Source organism: Lycium ferocissimum, chromosome 9 (assembly GCF_029784015.1).
Source record: "Lycium ferocissimum isolate CSIRO_LF1 chromosome 9, AGI_CSIRO_Lferr_CH_V1, whole genome shotgun sequence".
NCBI lineage: Eukaryota > Viridiplantae > Streptophyta > Magnoliopsida > Solanales > Solanaceae > Lycium > Lycium ferocissimum.
The window spans coordinates 57,010,091-57,028,619 of NC_081350.1; the positions used below are offsets into that span (position 1 = coordinate 57,010,091).

Here is an 18,529-nt window from a genome sequence, read left to right on the forward strand (position 1 = left end):
AAAATAACTAAGGAAAAAAAGTAATAACAACAGAAATAGTAAAGATAGCCAAAAGAAACGATAATAGTAGCAAAAATTGGAGAATAAGCTAACGATAGAGCAACAACAACAACAACAACAAGAATAATAATAATAATAATAATAATAATAATAATAATAATAATAATAATAATAATAATAATAATAATAATAATAATAATAATAATAATAATAATAATAATAATAATAATAATAATAATGTGTCATAACCTGTCTAATCACCTTTCTTCAATTCTTCCTCAGCCTACCTCTACCTCCATAAACCTAAAACTGCTAACCTCTCGCACCTCTGCACTGGGTGTATGTGCTCCCCCTCTTCACATTCCCAAACCATCTCAGCCTCGCTTCCTGCATCTCGTTCCTATCCTGTCTCTCCTAGTATGCCCACACATCCATTCAAGCATACTCTTTTCCGCTACTTTTGCTTTCTGGAGGGGAACATTCTTGTCTGGCCAACCTCTGCCCCATACAACATAACCTGTCTAATAACCACTTTATAAAACTTATCTTTAAGCTTTGGAGTAGATTCTAAATTATCTAAGTCTAAGACTTTGACAGATCCTAATTGTAAGTGCACCACTTGGTACGCGTGAGGGATAATCAACTACAAGGCCACTTATGTTCAATGACTATCCCTGTAGTTGGTCGAAGAATCGGATGGAAGAAAATCATTCAAATTGAGGATTACCATCGATGGATCATTAGTCAACAACAACAAAAACATACCCGTGTAATTTCATAAGTGGGGTCATGGGAGGGTAGGATGTACGCAGACCTTACCTCTATCTTTGTGGGATTGAGAGGCTAATTTTGGTGGATCCTCAACTCAAAAGAAACATAGTCGATGCAGGATTACAAGAACAATAAGATAGCAAAATATCAAGATACAAAACAAATAAAGCAACACATAGTAATACGCACAGAAGAGTATGGATTGACGCAATACCTAAATTATACTACTAAGAAATGGAGAGGAGGAGATGAAGAGGCTAGCCCCGTACCTCTCACACACAGTGCTACAAAACTGAACTATGTACTAACCGTCAATCTTAATTCTCGACCTCCCAATCTTCCTAGCTAAGGTCATGTTCAGTTGAAACTGTGCAATGTCCTGTCTAATTAACTCCTCCGAGTTCTGCTTTGGCCTACCTCTACCTATCCTAACTCCTGCTACCACCAATCTCTCACACCTCTGAACCATCTTAGTCTAGCTTCCCTCATCTTGTCGGTCACAAAAGCCACTCCGACGTTGTCCCATATAACTTTATTTCTAATCGTATCTCTCCTAGTATGACCACATATCCATCTGAGCATCCTCGTCTCTGCTACCTGTATCATCTGAAAGTGCGCGTTCTTGATTGGCCAACATTCTGCACTTATACAACAATGCTGGTCTAACTACCACTTTGTAGAACTTACCCTTTAGCACCTTTAAACACTTAATCTTCTCTTTTGATCCTTGGTTTTACTTAGGGGTTTGATAGATATGTTGGAGAGAGTTTTCTAGAATGTTGAAGATCAAGGGAATGGAGAAAATGAGTTAAAAGGATACGAAAAATATATATAAAAAACAACTGCTGCTGACTTAAAAATATGGCCAAAATTACAAACCATATTTTTAAATATGGTCCACATTTCTTCCCCGTAATTCTCATTATAAAAAATTTCCTTTCTGCCAAGGGAAATACGGTCCGTACTTGAAATCGTATATTTTTGTACGGGCCATATTTTTGCACCATACTTCTCAGATTTGTGATCGGTCAGTTGCATTGGAAAGAAAACTCTATGAACCTAAATTGTACAAGTTATGCATTCCAAAACTCCATATATTCAAGAAGATATGCCTCCCAAAAATTGGACCAAAAATCCTATCCAAAATTATGCCAAATTTTTCCAAAGTTTTGCAAAATTAATTTCTTTAATTCGCTTGATCCCAGAACCTTCCAATACTTATTAAAAATGATCATAAACTCTTATAAACTCAATATAGACATGTCTAATACCATATGATCTCTAAGGTCACTCTGCTCTCTGAATCTATAGCAACCAACTCATGAGGACACTTAATGTATAGAAGTACAAGGTGTAACACTTAGGTTGGTATGACTACTGTTTATGTGCGTATTTTTTTGGTAAGTATCATCATCCTAATTAGAGAAACACTAAATGAAAATTGATCGACTATAATTGTGGCAAAAGTCGTACTAGTTATTGATTGATAAATGCTATTCATTAGATGAGATGGGGTTACTAGCCGTTGCACAAATAGGTGTACTGGAAAAAAACCCAAATTTTACACATATAACTATTTTTTTGGGGGAAATTATGGTGTCATGGTCAGCTAAGGCGCACTTCTGTTAATTCCATGGTGAACCTGCTACTTCGATCAGTACATGTAACCGAAAATTCTGTCCACCAAAGTTTGAACATACGTAAGAAATCAAAGTGTTTTTGCCGTCGTTAGGATTTGAACCTGAGATCTCATGACTCTTACACTTCATTATTGACATATAACTAGGTTTTTTTATGAAAAGTTAAAAAGCTACATATAACGAGATTGACTAGACTTAAATAGAATATCCTTCATATATCAGTGAAATGACAAAAATAACATAAGTAGACGAACAATGAGCGACAAACTCATAACTAGAAAACACTATTAAAAGACAAGATAACAAAATTAATATAAAGAAAATCAAAAGTATTGCATGCTCAATGAACATCCTAAGGATGCCCATCAGTCTCTTCTCCAACAATTTGTTCATTAGAACAAATTTCTTTTTCAACATCTTGATTAAGTTTTTTCTACCTTTCCTCAAGTTTGATCATCTCAACAACAAATAGCTTTTTCAAACCATTGATTTCTTTAACACCAAGTTCATCGAATGCTTTTGCTTCCTTAATAAGTTGGTTGAAGAGGTTCTCCATTTCAATTTCCTCAGCCATTTGCTCTACTTTATTAATATATTCTTCCTGAGCATTCGCTGTTAATTGAAGGTACTTTTCACGATTGACCAAATTATTCAACCTTTTACCCTCGGGGAAAGCTAAATATTCCCTGACTATATATTTAGCCTTGGTTGAAGATGGCCAAGTATAGGTATTGTTTTCTCTAGGAGCAAAAACAATTAGACCGATTTCTATATCACATAGAATAGATAAATCATTTGTTGGCTTACGTAGTGATTCTAATCCTTTTTCTATAATGGCCTTTTTTGCATATGGATTGAGATTACTAGTGGTCCTAACCCCTTTCAGATTCATATTCGTTTTCATATTTAGCTACACCGGAAAAGGAAATTAGTAGAATATATGAGTGAGTTCTTGTCTCTGAATATAAAATAAGAGTGCTAGGCTTATATTTATAGATGTCTGATAGGACCACATGATTAAATAACTGATAGTTGATTAAGATAGTGTGATCAGATTTAGAAATAAACTAATCACACAATCTGGTCTTTAAGATATTTATTGATTACTTACTTAAATAGATGCAGTTAAAATTCTAAAACTCAATCTTGAAGTTAGAGACCAAATAATCATATGTCCATAATAATTATATTCCGAGCTGGCAAATGCAAATGGTCAATTTCTTACCCAATATCTTGGGTGTATTAAGAGTGAAATTAGCTTATTCTAATTTTTTTGGTCATTGAGAGATATCTAATATATCATAAAAGTAAGAAAAAAGAAATATTAAATCTATCTCATTTGGTTTCATATAATCAATGTATTAATGTTTTTCTTACTCTGGTACAGTTGAAGTAATGTTCCAAGGATAATATTAATTTAGTTATAATGCTCCCACTTGAGTGTTATTAATTTTTACATAATGGCAAGTAGGGTATAGACTTTAATGTATGTCATTCCGTATATAGTTATTCTATATTACAACAACCCGTTAGGCTGTTTTAGTAATTTTACCTATTTTTCCCTAAACTACCCGTCCCTTACCTTTACTTTTATGTATTTGAATTGCGGGATGGTTAGCACAATTATCAAGGCAATTGAATTAGTATTGGAGTGCCCAGAATCAAATTTTGATAGTTCTATTAGGTCTGGAACATGATTTTTGTCTGAGTTGAGTAAATGGTTCGTGTCTCGAGGGGTTCGAAAAGATTCTGAGTATTTGGTTGCTAAGTTTTGGTTTTTGAGAAGGTTAGAGTATTTTGTAGAAAAAAATTCCATATTAGGTTGGATCGGTATTTTAAGTGCTCGAGCAAGTTTGTAATGTCGTTTATACTAAAACTGCATTTTTGGTTTGTGTCCGGGGGGTTCCGGATGAGCTTCGGGTGTTGAATCGAAGTTCTGGGACTTAAGAGGTTGGGTTGTTCAGCTGTCATCTAGTGCAGCCGCACCTGCCAGCCATGGCCCTCACCTTGGAGCCCACACAGGCTCGTGTAGGTCTGCATGTGCGAGATTAGGTGAGGTTGGCTAGGATCACACCCGCGAGGTTAGGTGCGCAAGAGCATAGTCGTACCGTGTGGACTTCCGTACCTACAGAACTTTAGGTTATTAGTGGGTTCCGCACATGCGGTTACTGTTTGCTTGTGCTAGGTCACACCTGCAAACAAATATCCAGAAAAGCAAATTGGTTGGTAATTTTTATGGATTTTCCCAAATTCGAACATAATTATTCTAAACACAATTTTGGAGATAGGAAGCTTGATTTTGGGTATTTTCAAGGGATTTATTTGGGAACCATCATTGGGGTAAGATCCTAACTCTAATCGAAACATTTTATTAGTGATTCCAACGATTATTTACCAATTCCAATCATGATTTCCCGTTGTGAGATAAGGGTTTTTCATGGATTTGGGTTTAACATTAACTATAGAAATTGGAGGATCAAATTAGAACTTCATGATTCGTGATTATGACTAATTAGACTATGGCTAAGGTCAATTTAAATTGAATTTTTTGTTTCTCTTAGGGTTCGAGATTGGATAATTCTGGTTAGTTTTTGGTTTCAGTCTAAAGTATAACCATATGGGTATTTTGGATTAGTGTAACCCTATAGAGCGTTAATTTGACCTTGTTGAACTCGAATTCTTGATAAATTATTGTTTTGAACTTCGGGGTTTGGGACGGGGTTTTGAGATTTCCTTTTGAACCTGAATCCTTTGTATGGCAATATGGGTCTCCTTAAAAATGTGTATTAATGTTGAATTCGTATCTATCATGACCCAACCCGCCATGACTGGCACCCACACTAACTCCTAGTGGGCGAACCAATATGCTTAACCATCTACTCATTCAAGTCCATTTTTACTTAGTCAATCCATTCAGTTCACAATAAATTAGACGCAAGATTAGATCAAAAGTAGTCATGCCATAGAACAATAATGTAAGTGCGGAAGTCCTAACTAGTACAACCCCAAAATCCGAAAGTCATCGTACAAGAACTCTAATCCAAAACATGACTAAGGAATCCATACTGTCTGAAATAAATAAACACCAATGTCTGGAATGGAAATAAACATTAAGTAAAGGAAGATCTTTAGGTGATGGATTTGGATAGAACCTTTTCATTCAAGCTAAATAAGGGATCTCGGATCAATCTGCACTTATTTGGGAACTATGATTCGTAGATATCATGACTAAGATTAGTATCATGCATGAATCATAAAATCAATAAAATAGATAGACCAGTCAACATCACATAATTAGATAGTCAACACCAAGTCAATCAATGGTAATAAAAAATCAAGTCCGCCAATGACATTATCAATCAAGTCAACGGAAGCAAGCAATGGAATAAACCTCGCCACAACATTTGGATCACTCGTGTACGTGCATGCTAATTGGTGACTTTGCCTAATAGCTATGACCTATAGGGGACCCATAGTGTCCATGTACCACTTGCTCCAAAACTGACCTCGGATCATGAGCCCATAATCTGGGTCACATCCTAATTATGCCCATAATCTGTCACTCAAATTCTCAAATGTGCCTTTTATATATATATATATATATATATATATATATATATCACTTTCAATGATCGATTGTCAAGTAGTATCTCATTTTCATCAAGAAGATCATATTAACTTCTCACCACAATTATCATCGAAATATAGCTCACAACACATCGAGGAATGGCATTAAGCCCACATTATCACTCAATCAATAGCATATAGAAATTCCAACCACACATATGCCCGAAGGCTAGACATGCTTTCTCCTATCAATCTCATAATGCATACAATCAACTAATCAAAATCTAACTCAGGTAGACCGTAACCTACCTCCTTTTTGGAACAATGTGTATAGCCTTTCCTTCCGTAATGCCCCGGAACGCTCAAAGTCTAGAAATTAAGATGATCACTCTAGTCAACAATATCAATTTGCCTTCCACTTTACCCCTTTCTAATGGGTGAATGCTTACTAGGTGTAAATCATCCTAATTTTGGCCTTAGCAACCATAAACTGTCAATTCATAAGGTTATTACTTCAAGTTATCGATTACAAGCAATTTCTATGGTCAAGCTACCATCTTTATGAAACTCTAAGTCTCAATTATCTTAGTTCATGTGTCTAACGGTTCAATTCTTGATTACAAAGTGATAACCCAAGACTTTAGATGATAATCATACAATAATATTCATAACCCACCCACTATTGAAGGTTTATTAAGTTCTAGGGTTACTAGTCTCAGTTCACCATTGTAGACCCATTAGAATGATGATAATCTTAGAGATGAATGCGTAGTGAAGGAAGGAAGGGTTGAGACTTACCTCTCAAGAATATTCTTGCCCTAACCTTAGAATTTCGCCCTAGGTGCTCTTGGAAACTTTGTTGGAGTTTTATGAATAAAGAATTCGGACTAGGTGTTTAAAAACACAGTTTACTGTTCCCGTCGATCGTTGCAGCGATCGTTCTGTCCCGGCAGCAGTCTCACTATAACGGGCAAGGGCCCGCTGTAATAGACCTCCACTAATTGCTCACTTCCGCTATGGCAAGCACAGACACGCCATAGCGCAACCGCTATAGCAGTCCAGTGTTCGGCATAGCCGATACTCCCCTTTCCCTTTCCCTCATGGAAACAACCGGTCCGACGTTACGGCATGGTTGCCGGGACCTTTTTTGTGAGCTCGGTGTTTCTCACCATTTTTCCACTCTACCACACAACACTTCATCCGAGGCCTTACAAACATAACAAAACATGCACATTAATATAAAAACACCATACGGACTCACCCGTGGCCTTGGAATCCCCAACGGAGGTCTAATTTCCTACGTCACCACCCAATGGACTCAATGCAACCAAATAATAATCACAAACAAGTCAAGTTTTCAGTTCTTAGACTTCTATATTTGAGTTTGTATTAGCTCGTTCTACCCTTGGAAGGGTTCAATTTGGCAGGGTGATCCTAGACATTTCATAACGACCGGGAGAGTCGTTACAGTATCTTGAATGACTTTTCTCCCTTAGAGGTGCTCCGAAGGGGAAAGCTCAGATTGGAGGGTTCGTGGCTCTGCTCGGCATTGAGGTAGATTAAGGTTTGCTCCTTTAGACTCCAATTGGAGTGCGTATTTAGTCTATAAATTTTGAAGGGGTATTGAGCGTGATGGGGGTACCACCTTAGAGATTGCGATGAGCACTTGAGTGGGTACTGATGTATATTGTTGGGTAGTTAGTGTGATGGGAAAGGCATGTTGAGCCTTCGGGCATTGTTGTGGTGATAAATCCACTTAGGCTGGTATGACTACTATGTATGTCCCTAGTTATTTGGTAAGTACCCTCATCCAAATTAGGAAAACACCAAGTGAAAAGTGATCGACTATAATTGTGGCAAAAGTCGTATTAGTTATTGATTGTAAAATGATATTCATTAGATGGGATGGGATTACTATCCATTGCACAAATAGGTGTACTAGACCAAAACCAACATTTAAAACATAAAACTGTTTTTTAGGGGAATTATGGTGTCGTGGTCAGGTAAGGCGCACTTCTGTTAATTCCGTGGTGAACCTGCTACTTCGATCAGTACATGTAATTGGAAACTCTGTTCACCAAAGTTTGAACATACATAAGAAATCAAAGTGTTTTCTCCGTGCTGAGGAATCGAACCTGAGATCTCATGACTCTCACACTTCATTGACCGCATATAGCTAGGTTTTTCATGAAAAGTTAAAAAGCTACATATAACGAGGTTGACTTGACTTAAATAGAATATCCTTCATATATCATTGAAATGACAAAAATAACATAAGTAGATGAACAATGAGCGACAAATTCATAACTAGAAAACACTATTAAAAGACAAGATAACCAAATTAATATAGAGAAAATAATAAGTATTACATGCTCAATGAACATCCTAAGGATGCCCATCAGTCTCTTCTCCAACAATTTTTTCATTAGAACCAATTTCTTTTTCAACATCTTCATTAAGTGTTTTCTTCCTTTCCTCAAGTTTGATCCTCTTAACAGCAAATAGCTTTTTCAAACCATTAATTTCTCTAACACCAAGTTCATTAAATGCTTTTGCTCCCTCAACAAGTTGGTTGAAGAGGTTCTCCATTTCCATTTCCTCAACCATTTGCTCTATTTTATTAATATAATCTTCCCGAGCATTCACCGCTAATTGAAGGTACTTTTTATGATTGACCAAATTATTCAATCTTTTATCCCCGGGGCAAGCTAAATATTCCCTCACTATATCTTTAGCCTTGGTTGAAGATGGCCAAGTATAGGGATTGTTTTCTCCAGGAGCAAAAACAATTAGACCGATTTCTATACCACATAGAATAGATAATTCATTTGCCTGCTTACTTAGTGATTCTAATCTTTTTTCTATGACGGCCTTTTTTGAACTTGGATCGAGATTACTACTGGTCCTAACCCCTTTCAGATTCATAATCGTATTCATATATCGCTACCTCTGGAAAAGGAAATTAGTAGAACATATGAGTGAGTTCCTATCTCTGAATATAAAATAAGAATGTTAGGCTTATATTTATAGATGTCTGATAGGACCCCGTGATTAAATAACTGATAGTTGATTGAGATAATGTGATCAGATTTAGAAATAAACTAATCACACAATCTGGTCATTAAGATATTTATTGATTACTTTCTTAAATAGATGTAGTTAAAATTCTAAAACTTGATATTGTAGTTGGAAACTAAATAATCATATGTCCTTAATAATTATATTCCGAGCTGGCAAATGCAAATGATCAATTTCTTACCCAATATCTTCGGTGTATTAAGAGTGAAATTAACTAACTCTAATTTTTTTTGTCATTGAGAGATATCTAATATATTATAGATGTAAGAAAAAAGAAATACTAAATCTATCTCATTTGGTTTCCTATAATCAATGTATTAATGTTTTTCTTACTCTGGTACAGTTGAAGTAATGGTCCAAGGATAACATTAATTTAGTTATAATGCTCCCATTTGAGTGTTATTAATTGTTATATAGCGGCAAGTAGGGTATGGCCTTTATTGCATGTCATTCCATATATAGTTATTCCACATTGGAACAACCCGTTAGGTCGTTTTAGTAATTTTACCTATTTTTCCCTAAACGACCCTTCCCTTACCTTTACTTTGATGTATTTGACTTGCGGGGATGGGTAGCACGGTTATTGAGGCAATTGAATTAGTGTCGGAGTGTCCAGAATCAAATTTTGATAGTTCTGTTAGGTTAGGAATGTGATTTTTGACTGGGTAGAGTAACTGGTTCGCGTCTCGAGGAGTTCGAAAAATTTTGAGTGTTTGGTTGTTAAGTTTTGGTTTTTGAGAAGGTTAGAGTATTTTGTTGAAAAACATTCCATATTAAGTTGGATCATTATTTTGAGTGCTCGAACAAGTTCGTAACGTCGTATATACTCAAACAGAATTTTTGGGTTGTGTCCGGGGGGGTTCCAGATGAGCTTTGGGTGTTGAATCAATGTTCGGGGACTCAGAGGTTGGCTTGCTCAGCTATCATCGGATGTAGCCACACCTGTGAGCCATGGGCCACACCTGGGAGCCCGAACAGGCTCGTGTTGGGCCGCATGTGCGAGATTAGGCTAGGTTGGCTAGGATTGCACGTGCGAGTTTGGGTACACAAGAGCGGAGTCGTACCTGCATGTGGACTTCCGCACCTGCGGAACTTCAGGTTGTCAGTGGGTTCCGCACCTGCCGTTATTGTCCGCTTGTGCAAAGTCGCACCTGCGAAGAAATATCTGGAGAAGCAGATTGACTGATAGTTTTTAGGAATTTCCCAAATTCGAACGTAATTATTCTAAACACAATTTTGGGATCTAGGGAGCTCGATTTTAGGTATTTTCAAGGGATTTATTAGGGAACCATCATTGGGGTAAGATCCTAACTCTAATCTAAGCATTTAATGGTGATTCCAATGATTACTTACCAATTCCAATCATGATTTCCCGTTGTGAAATAAGGGTTATTCGTGGATTTGGGTTTAACATTAACGGGAGAAATTGGAGGACCAATTGTGATTTGAACTTCAAGATTCGTGATTATGACTAATTAGACTATGGCTAAGGTCAAATTAAATTGAATTTTTGGTTTTACTCTTAGGGTTCAAGATTGGATATTTTTGGCTAGTTTTGGGTTTCGGACTACTGTATAACAATATGGGCATTTTTGGATTGGTGTAACCCTATAGAGTGTTAATTTGATCTTGTTGAACTCGAATTCTTGATAAATTATAGTTTTGACCTTCCGGGTTAATTCTTGATAAATTATAGTTTTGAACTTCGGGTTTTGGGACGGGGTTTTAGGATTGACCTTTTGAACCTGAATCCTTTGTAGGGCAATATAGGTCTCCTTAAAAACGTGTATTACCATAGAATTCATATCTTGATTGACTTTGCTCCTTCAGAAGCACTCCGGAAGGGGAAAGCTATGATTGGAGGGTTCGTGGCTCCGCTCGGCATTGAGGTAGGTTAAGGTTTGCTCCTTTAGACTCCAATTGGAGTGCGTATTTAGTCTATAAATTTTGAAGGGGTGTTGAGCGTGATGGGGGTACCACCTTTGTGATTGCGATGAGCACTTGGGTAGGTATTGATGTATATTGTCGGGTAGTTAGTGTGATAGAAAAAGCATGTTGAGCCTTCGGGCATGGTTGTGGTGATAAATCCACATAGGTTGGTATGACTACTATGTATGTGCGTATTTATTTGGTAAGTATACTCATCCTAATTAGAGAAACACTAAGTGAAAACTGATCGACTATAATTGTGGCAAAAGTCGTATTAGTTATTGATTGACAAATGATATTCTTTAGATGGGATGGGATTACTATCCATTGCACAAATAGGTGTACTAGACCAAAACCAACATTTTAAACATATAACTGTTTTTTAGGGTAATTATGGTGTCGTGGTCAGGTAAGGCGCACTTCTGTTAATTCCATGGTGAACCTGCTACTTCGATCAGTACATGTAACAGGAAACTCTGTTCACCAAAGTTTGAACATACGTAAGAAATCAAAGTGTTTTCTCCGTGGTGAGGAATCGAACCTGAGATCTCATGACTCTCACACTTCATTGACCGCATATGACTAGGTTTTTTATGAAAAGTTAAAAAGCTACATATAACGAGGTTGACTTGACTTAAATAGAATATTCTTCATATAACATTGAAATGACAAAAATAACATAAGTAGATGAACAATGAGGGACAAACTCATAACTAGAAAACACTATTAAAAGACAAGATAACAAAATTAATATAGAGAAAATAACAAGTATTACATGCTCAGTGAACATCCTAAGGATGCCCATCAGTCTCTTCTCAAACAATTTTTTCATTAGAACCAATTTCTTTTTCAACATCTTCATTAAGTGTTTTCTTCCTTTCCTCAAGTTTGATCCTCTTAACAGCAAATAACTTTTTCAAACCATTAATTTCTCTAACACCAAGTTCATTAAATGCTTTTGCTCCCTCAACAAGTTGGTTGAAGAGGTTCTCCATTTCCATTTCCTCAACCATTTGCTCTATTTTATTAATATAATCTTCCCGAGCATTCACCGCTAATTGAAGGTGCTTTTCATGATTGAACAAATTATTCAACCTTTTATCCTCGGGGCAAGCTAAATATTCCCTGACTATATCTTTAGCCTTGGCTGAAGAGGGCCAAGTATAGGGATTGTTTTCTCCAGGAGCAAAAACAATTAGACCGATTTCTATACCACATAGAATAGATAATTCATTTGCCTGCTTACTTAGTGATTCTAATCTTTTTTCTATGACGGCCTTTTTTGAACTTGGATCGAGATTACTACTGGTCCTAACCCCTTTCAGATTCATAATCGTATTCATATATCGCTACACTGGAAAAGGAAATTAGTAGAACATATGAGTGAGTTCCTATCTCTGAATATAAAATAAGAATGTTAGGCTTATATTTATAGATGTCTGATAGGACCCCGTGATTAAATAACTGATAGTTGATTGAGATAATGTGATCATATTTAGAAATAAACTAATCACACAATCTGGTCTTTAAGATATTTATTGATTACTTTCTTAAATAGATGTAGTTAAAATTCTAAAACTTGATATTGTAGTTGGAAACTAAATAATCATATGTCCATAATAATTATATTCCGAGCTAGCAAATGCAAATGATCAATTTCTTACCCAATATCTTGGGTGCATTAAGAGTGAAATTAACTTACTCTAATTTTTTTTGTCACTGAGAGATATCTAATATATTATAAAAGTAAGAAAAACGAAATAATAAATCTATCTCATTTGGTTTCATATAATCAAAGTATTAGTATTTTTCTTACTCTGGTACAGTTGAAGTAATGGTCCAAGGATAATATTAATTTAGTTATAATGCTCCCACTTGAGTGTTATTAAATGTTACATAACGGCAAGTAGGGTATAGACTTTAATGCATGTCATTCCATATATAGTTATTCCACATTGGAACAACCCGTTAGGTCGTTTTAGTAATTTTACCTATTTTTCCCTAAACGACCCTTCCCTTACCTTTACTTTGATGTATTTGACTTGCGGGGATGGGTAGCACGGTTATTGAGGCAATTGAATTAGTGTCGGAGTGTCCAGAATCGAATTTTGATAGTTCTGTTAGGTTCGGAATGTGATTTTTGACTGGGTAGAGTAAATGGTTCGTGTCTCGAGGTGTTCAAAAAATTTTGAGTGTTTGGTTGCTAAAGTTTGGTTTTTGAGAAGGTTAGAGTATTTTGTAGAAAAACATTCCATATTAAGTTGGATCATTATTTTGAGTGCTCGAACAAGTTCGTAACGTCGTATATACTCAAACTGCATTTTTGGGCTGTGTCCGGGGGGTTCCAGATAAGCTTTGGGTGTTGAATTGATGTTTAGGGACTTAGAGGTTGGCTTGTTCAGCTATCATCAGATGAAGCCACACCTGCGAGCCATGGGCCACACAGGGAGGGCCGAACGGAAGCTCGTGTTGCTCCGCCTGTGCGAGATTAGGCTAGGTTGGCTAGGATTGCACGTGCGAGTTTGGGTGCGCAAGAGCGGAGTCGTACCTGCATGTGGACTTCCGCACCTGCGGAACTTCAGGTTGTCAGTGGGTTCCGCACCTGCGGTTATTGTCCGCTTGTGCAAAGTCGCACCTGCGAAGAAATATCTGGAGAAGCAGATTGACCGATAGTTTTTAGGAATTTCCCAAATTCGAACGTAATTATTCTAAACACAATTTTGGGATCTAGGGAGCTCGATTTTGGGTATTTTCAAGGGATTTATTTGGGAACCATCATTGGGGTAAGATCCTAACTCTAATCTAAGCATTTAATGGTGATTCCAATGATTACTTACCAATTCCAATCATGATTTCCCGTTGTGAAATAAGGGTTTTTCATGGATTTGGGTTTAACATTAACTGGAGAAATTGGAGGACCAATTGTGATTTGAACTTCATGATTCGTGATTATGACTAATTAGACTATGGCTAAGGTCAAATTAAATTGAATTTTTGGTTTTACTCTTGGGGTTCGAGATTGGATATTTTTGGTTAGTTTTGGGTTTCGGACTAATGTATAACAATATGGGCATTTTTGGATTGGTGTAACCCTATAGAGTGTTAATTTGACCTTGTTGAACTCGAATTCTCGATAAATTATAGTTTTGAACTTCCGGGTTAATTCTTGATAAATTATAGTTTTGAACTTCGGGTTTTGGGACGGGGTTTTAGGATTGACCTTTTGAACCTGAATCCTTTGTATGGCAATATAGGTCTCCTTAAAAACGTGTATTAACATAGAATTCGTATCTTGATTGACTTTGCTCCTTCAGAGGCGCTCCGGAAGGGGAAAGCTATGATTGGAGGGTTCGTGGCTCCGCTCGGCATTGAGGTAGGTTAAGGTTTGCTCCTTTAGACTCCAATTGGAGTGTGTATTTAGTCTATAAATTTTGAAGGGGTGCTAAGCGTGATGGGGGTACCACCTTTGTGATTGCGATGAGCACTTGGGTAGGTATTGATGTATATTGTCGGGTAGTTAGTGTGATGGGAAAAGCATATTGAGCCTTCGGGCATGGTTGTGGTGATAAATCCACATAGGTTGGTATGACTACTATGTATGTGCGTATTTATTTGGTAAGTATCCTCATCCTAATTAGAGAAACACTAAGTGAAAACTGATCGACTATAATTGTGGCAAAAGTCGTATTAGTTATTGATTGACAAATGATATTCTTTAGATGGGATGGGATTACTATCCATTGCACAAATAGGTGTACTAGACCAAAACCAACATTTTAAACATATAACTGTTTTTTAGGGTAATTATGGTGTCGTGGTCAGGTAAGGCGCACTTACTCGTTAATTCCATGGTGAACCTGCTACTTCGATCGGTACATGTAACGAAACTCGTTCACCAAAGTTTGAACACGTAAGAAATCAAAGTGTTTTCTCCGTGGTGAGGAATCGAACCGAGATCTCATGACTCTCACACTTCATTGACCGCATATAACTAGGTTTTTTATGAAAAGTTAAAAAGCTACATATAACGAGGTTGACTTGACTTAAATAGAATATCCTTCATATAACATTGAAATGACAAAAATAACATAAGTAGATGAACAATGAGCGGCAAACTCGTAACTAGAAAACACTATTAAAAGACAAGATAACAAAATTAATATAGAGAAAATAATAAGTATTACATGCTCAGTGAACATCCTAAGGATGCCCATCAGTCTCTTCTCCAACAATTTTTTCATTAGAACCAATTTCTTTTTCAACATCTTCATTAAGTGTTTTCTTCCTTTCCTCAAGTTTGATCCTCTTAACAGCAAATAGCTTTTTCAAACCATTAATTTCTCTAACACCAAGTTCATTAAATGCTTTTGCTCCCTCAACAAGTTGGTTGAAGAGGTTCTCCATTTCCATTTCCTCAACCATTTGCTCTATTTTATTAATATAATCTTCCCGAGCATTCACCGCTAATTGAAGGTGCTTTTCATGATTGAACAAATTATTCAACCTTTTATCCTCGGGGCAAGCTAAATATTCCCTGACTATATCTTTAGCCTTGGCTGAAGAGGGCCAAGTATAGGGATTGTTTTCTCCAGGAGCAAAAACAATTAGACCGATTTCTATACCACATAGAATAGATAATTCATTTGCCTGCTTACGTAGTGATTCTAATCTTTTTTCTATGATGGCCTTTTTTGAACTTGGATCGAGATTACTACTGGTCCTAACCCCTTTCAGATTCATAATCGTATTCATATTTCGCTACACTGGAAAAGGAAATTAGTAGAATATATGAGTGAGTTCCTATCTCTGAATATAAAATAAGAATGTTAGGCTTATATTATAGATGTCTGATAGGACCCCATGATTAAATAACTGATAGTTGATTGAGATAATGTGATCAGATTTAGAAATAAACTAATCACACAATCTGGTCTTTAAGATATTTATTGATTACTTTCTTAAATAGATGTAGTTAAAATTCTAAAACTTGATATTGTAGTTGGAAACTAAATAATCATATGTCCATAATAATTATATTCCGAGCTAGCAAATGCAAATGATCAATTTCTTACCCAATATCTTGGGTGCATTAAGAGTGAAATTAACTTACTCTAATTTTTTTGTCATTGAGAGATATCTAATATATTATAAAAGTAAGAAAAAAGAAATACTAAATCTATCTCATTTGGTTTCATATAATCAATGTATTAGTGTTTTTCTTACTCTGGTACAGTTGAAGTAATGGTCCAAGGATAATATTAATTTAGTTATAATGCTCCCACTTGAGTGTTATTAATTGTTACATAACGGCAAGTAGGGTATAGACTTTAATGTATGTCATTCCATATATAGTTATTCCACATTGGAACAACCCGTTAGGTCGTTTTAGTAATTTTACCTTTTTTTCCCTAAACGACCCTTCCCTTACCTTTACTTTGATGTATTTGACTTGCGGGGATAGGTAGCACGATTATTGAGGTAATTGAATTAGTGTCGGAGTGTCCAAAATCGAATTTTGATAGTTCAGTTAGGTCGGAAATATGATTTTTGACTGGGTAGAGTAAATGGTTCGTGTCTTGAGGAGTTCGAAAATTTTTGAGTGTTTGGTTGCTAAGTTTTGGTTTTTGAGAAGGTTAGAGTATTTTGTAGAAAAACATTCCATATTAAGTTGGATCATTATTTTGAGTGCTCAAACAAGTTCATAACGTCGTATATACTCAAACTGCATTTTTGGGTTGTGTCGGGGGGGTTCCAGATGAGCTTTGGGTGTTGAATCGATGTTCGGGGACTTAGAGGTTGGCTTGTTCAGCTGTCATCAAATGTAGCCACACCTGTGATGCATGGGCCACACTTAGGAGCCCGTACAGGCTCGTGTTGGTCCGCATGTGTGAGATTAGGCTAGGTTGGCTAGGATTGCACGTGCGAGTTTGGGTGCGCAAGAGCGGAGTCGTACCTGCATGTGGACTTCCGCACCTGCGGAACTTCAGGTTGTCAGTGGGTTCCGCACCTGCCGTTATTGTCCGCTTGTGCAAAGTCGCACCTGCGAAGAAATATCTGGAGAAGCAGATTGACTGATAGTTTTTAGGAATTTCCCAAATTCGAACGTAATTATTGTAAACCCAATTTTGGGAGCTAAGGAGCTCGATTTTGGGTATTTTCAAGGGATTTATTTGGGAACCATCATTGGGGTAAGATCCTAACTCTATTCTAAGCATTTATTGGTGATTCCAATGATTACTTACCAATTCCAATCATGATTTTCCGTTGTGAAACAAGGGTTTTTCATGGATTTGGGTTTAACATTAACTGGAGAAATTGGAGGACCAATTGTGATTAGAACTTCATGATTCTTGATTATGACTAATTAGACTATGGCTAAAGTAAATTTTAATTGAATTTTATGTTTTACCCTTGGGGTTCGAGATTGGATTTTTTTGGTTAGTTTTTGGTTTCGGACTTATGTATAACAATATGGGCCTTTTTGTATTAGTGTAACTCTATAGAGTGTTAATTTGACCTTGTTCAACTCGAATTCTTGATAAATTATAGTTTTGAACTTCCGGGTTAATTCTCGATAAATTATAGTTTTGAACTTCGGGGTTTGGTACGGGGTTTTGGGATTGACCTTTTGAACCTGAATCCTTTGTATGGCAATATAGGTCTCCTTAAAAATGTGTATTAACGTAGAATTCGTATCTTGATTGACTTTGCTCCTTCAGAAGCGCTCCGAAAGGGGAAAACTCAGATTGGAGGGTTTGTGGCTCCTCTCGGCATTGAGGTAGGTTAAGGTTTGCTGCTTTAGACTCCAATTGGAGTGCATATTTAGTCTATAAATTTTGAAGGGGTATTGAGCGTGATAGAGGTACCGCCTTAGTGATTGCGATGAGCACTTGGGTGGGTACTGATGCATATTGTTGGGTAGTTAGTGTGATGGGAAAAGCATGTTGAGCCTTCGGGCATGGTTGTGGTGATAAATCCACTTAGGTTGGTGTGACTACTATGTATGTCCACATTTATTTGGTAAATATCTTCATCCTAATTAGAGAAACACTAAGTGAAAACTGATTGGCTATAACTGTGGCAAAAGTCGTATTAGTTATTGATTGATAAATGATATTCTTCAGATGGGATGGGATTGTTGACACCTAATTTTCACCTCATAAGACGCGTATTTAAATTTTCAACATTCCCGAGTCAAAGACGGAGCAAGGATGCACCCTCAAAAAATTAGAATTTCAATAATCCCGAGAAAATTGCAAAAATTGACATTTAATTATTGATCTGTAAAAATTGACAATTCCAAGAAAATTACGAGTTATTTACTTTCATAAATATAATTAAAAAATAAATGACGTATCCCGCTCCGTCTAACTCGGTAAAATTATTAATTAAGACGACGTATGAATTACGGCTCATTTTGACCGCATTTTTCACATTTTTAAATATGGCTCGGAACTATGTCAATATTGGGCTTATATTAAATCTCGTATTTTGAAATGACGTATTATGAATTTTGTTTTCACAAAAAATAATTTTACGTGAGG

At 36.4% G+C, this 18,529-nt stretch overlaps 4 protein-coding genes across 4 annotated transcripts; all 4 read right to left on the bottom strand.

Annotated features, from left to right (window-relative positions):
* Positions 1-2,844: 2,844 nt before the first annotated feature.
* LOC132032086 (MADS-box transcription factor 25-like) lies at positions 2,845-3,303 on the bottom strand. Its single transcript, XM_059421887.1, has one exon. It carries the CDS (start codon positions 3,301-3,303, stop codon positions 2,845-2,847), a length of 459 nt encoding a protein of 152 aa, XP_059277870.1.
* Positions 3,304-8,363: 5,060 nt separating this feature from the next.
* Positions 8,364-8,903, bottom strand: LOC132032087 (agamous-like MADS-box protein AGL80). Its single transcript, XM_059421888.1, has one exon. The coding sequence runs from the start codon at positions 8,901-8,903 to the stop codon at positions 8,364-8,366; it is 540 nt and encodes a 179-aa protein (XP_059277871.1).
* Positions 8,904-11,800: 2,897 nt separating this feature from the next.
* On the bottom strand, positions 11,801-12,316 carry LOC132032088 (agamous-like MADS-box protein AGL80). Its single transcript, XM_059421889.1, has one exon. It carries the CDS (start codon positions 12,314-12,316, stop codon positions 11,801-11,803), a length of 516 nt encoding a protein of 171 aa, XP_059277872.1.
* Positions 12,317-15,185: 2,869 nt separating this feature from the next.
* LOC132032089 (agamous-like MADS-box protein AGL80) lies at positions 15,186-15,725 on the bottom strand. The gene has a single exon (XM_059421890.1). The coding sequence runs from the start codon at positions 15,723-15,725 to the stop codon at positions 15,186-15,188; it is 540 nt and encodes a 179-aa protein (XP_059277873.1).
* Positions 15,726-18,529: the final 2,804 nt, after the last annotated feature.

Coding starts and splice junctions, on each gene's coding strand:
- LOC132032086 (XM_059421887.1), bottom strand. CDS start 3,303: ATGAATCTGAAAGGGGTTAGGACCACTAGTAATCTCAATCCATATGCA.
- LOC132032087 (XM_059421888.1), bottom strand. CDS start 8,903: ATGAATCTGAAAGGGGTTAGGACCAGTAGTAATCTCGATCCAAGTTCA.
- LOC132032088 (XM_059421889.1), bottom strand. CDS start 12,316: ATGAATCTGAAAGGGGTTAGGACCAGTAGTAATCTCGATCCAAGTTCA.
- LOC132032089 (XM_059421890.1), bottom strand. CDS start 15,725: ATGAATCTGAAAGGGGTTAGGACCAGTAGTAATCTCGATCCAAGTTCA.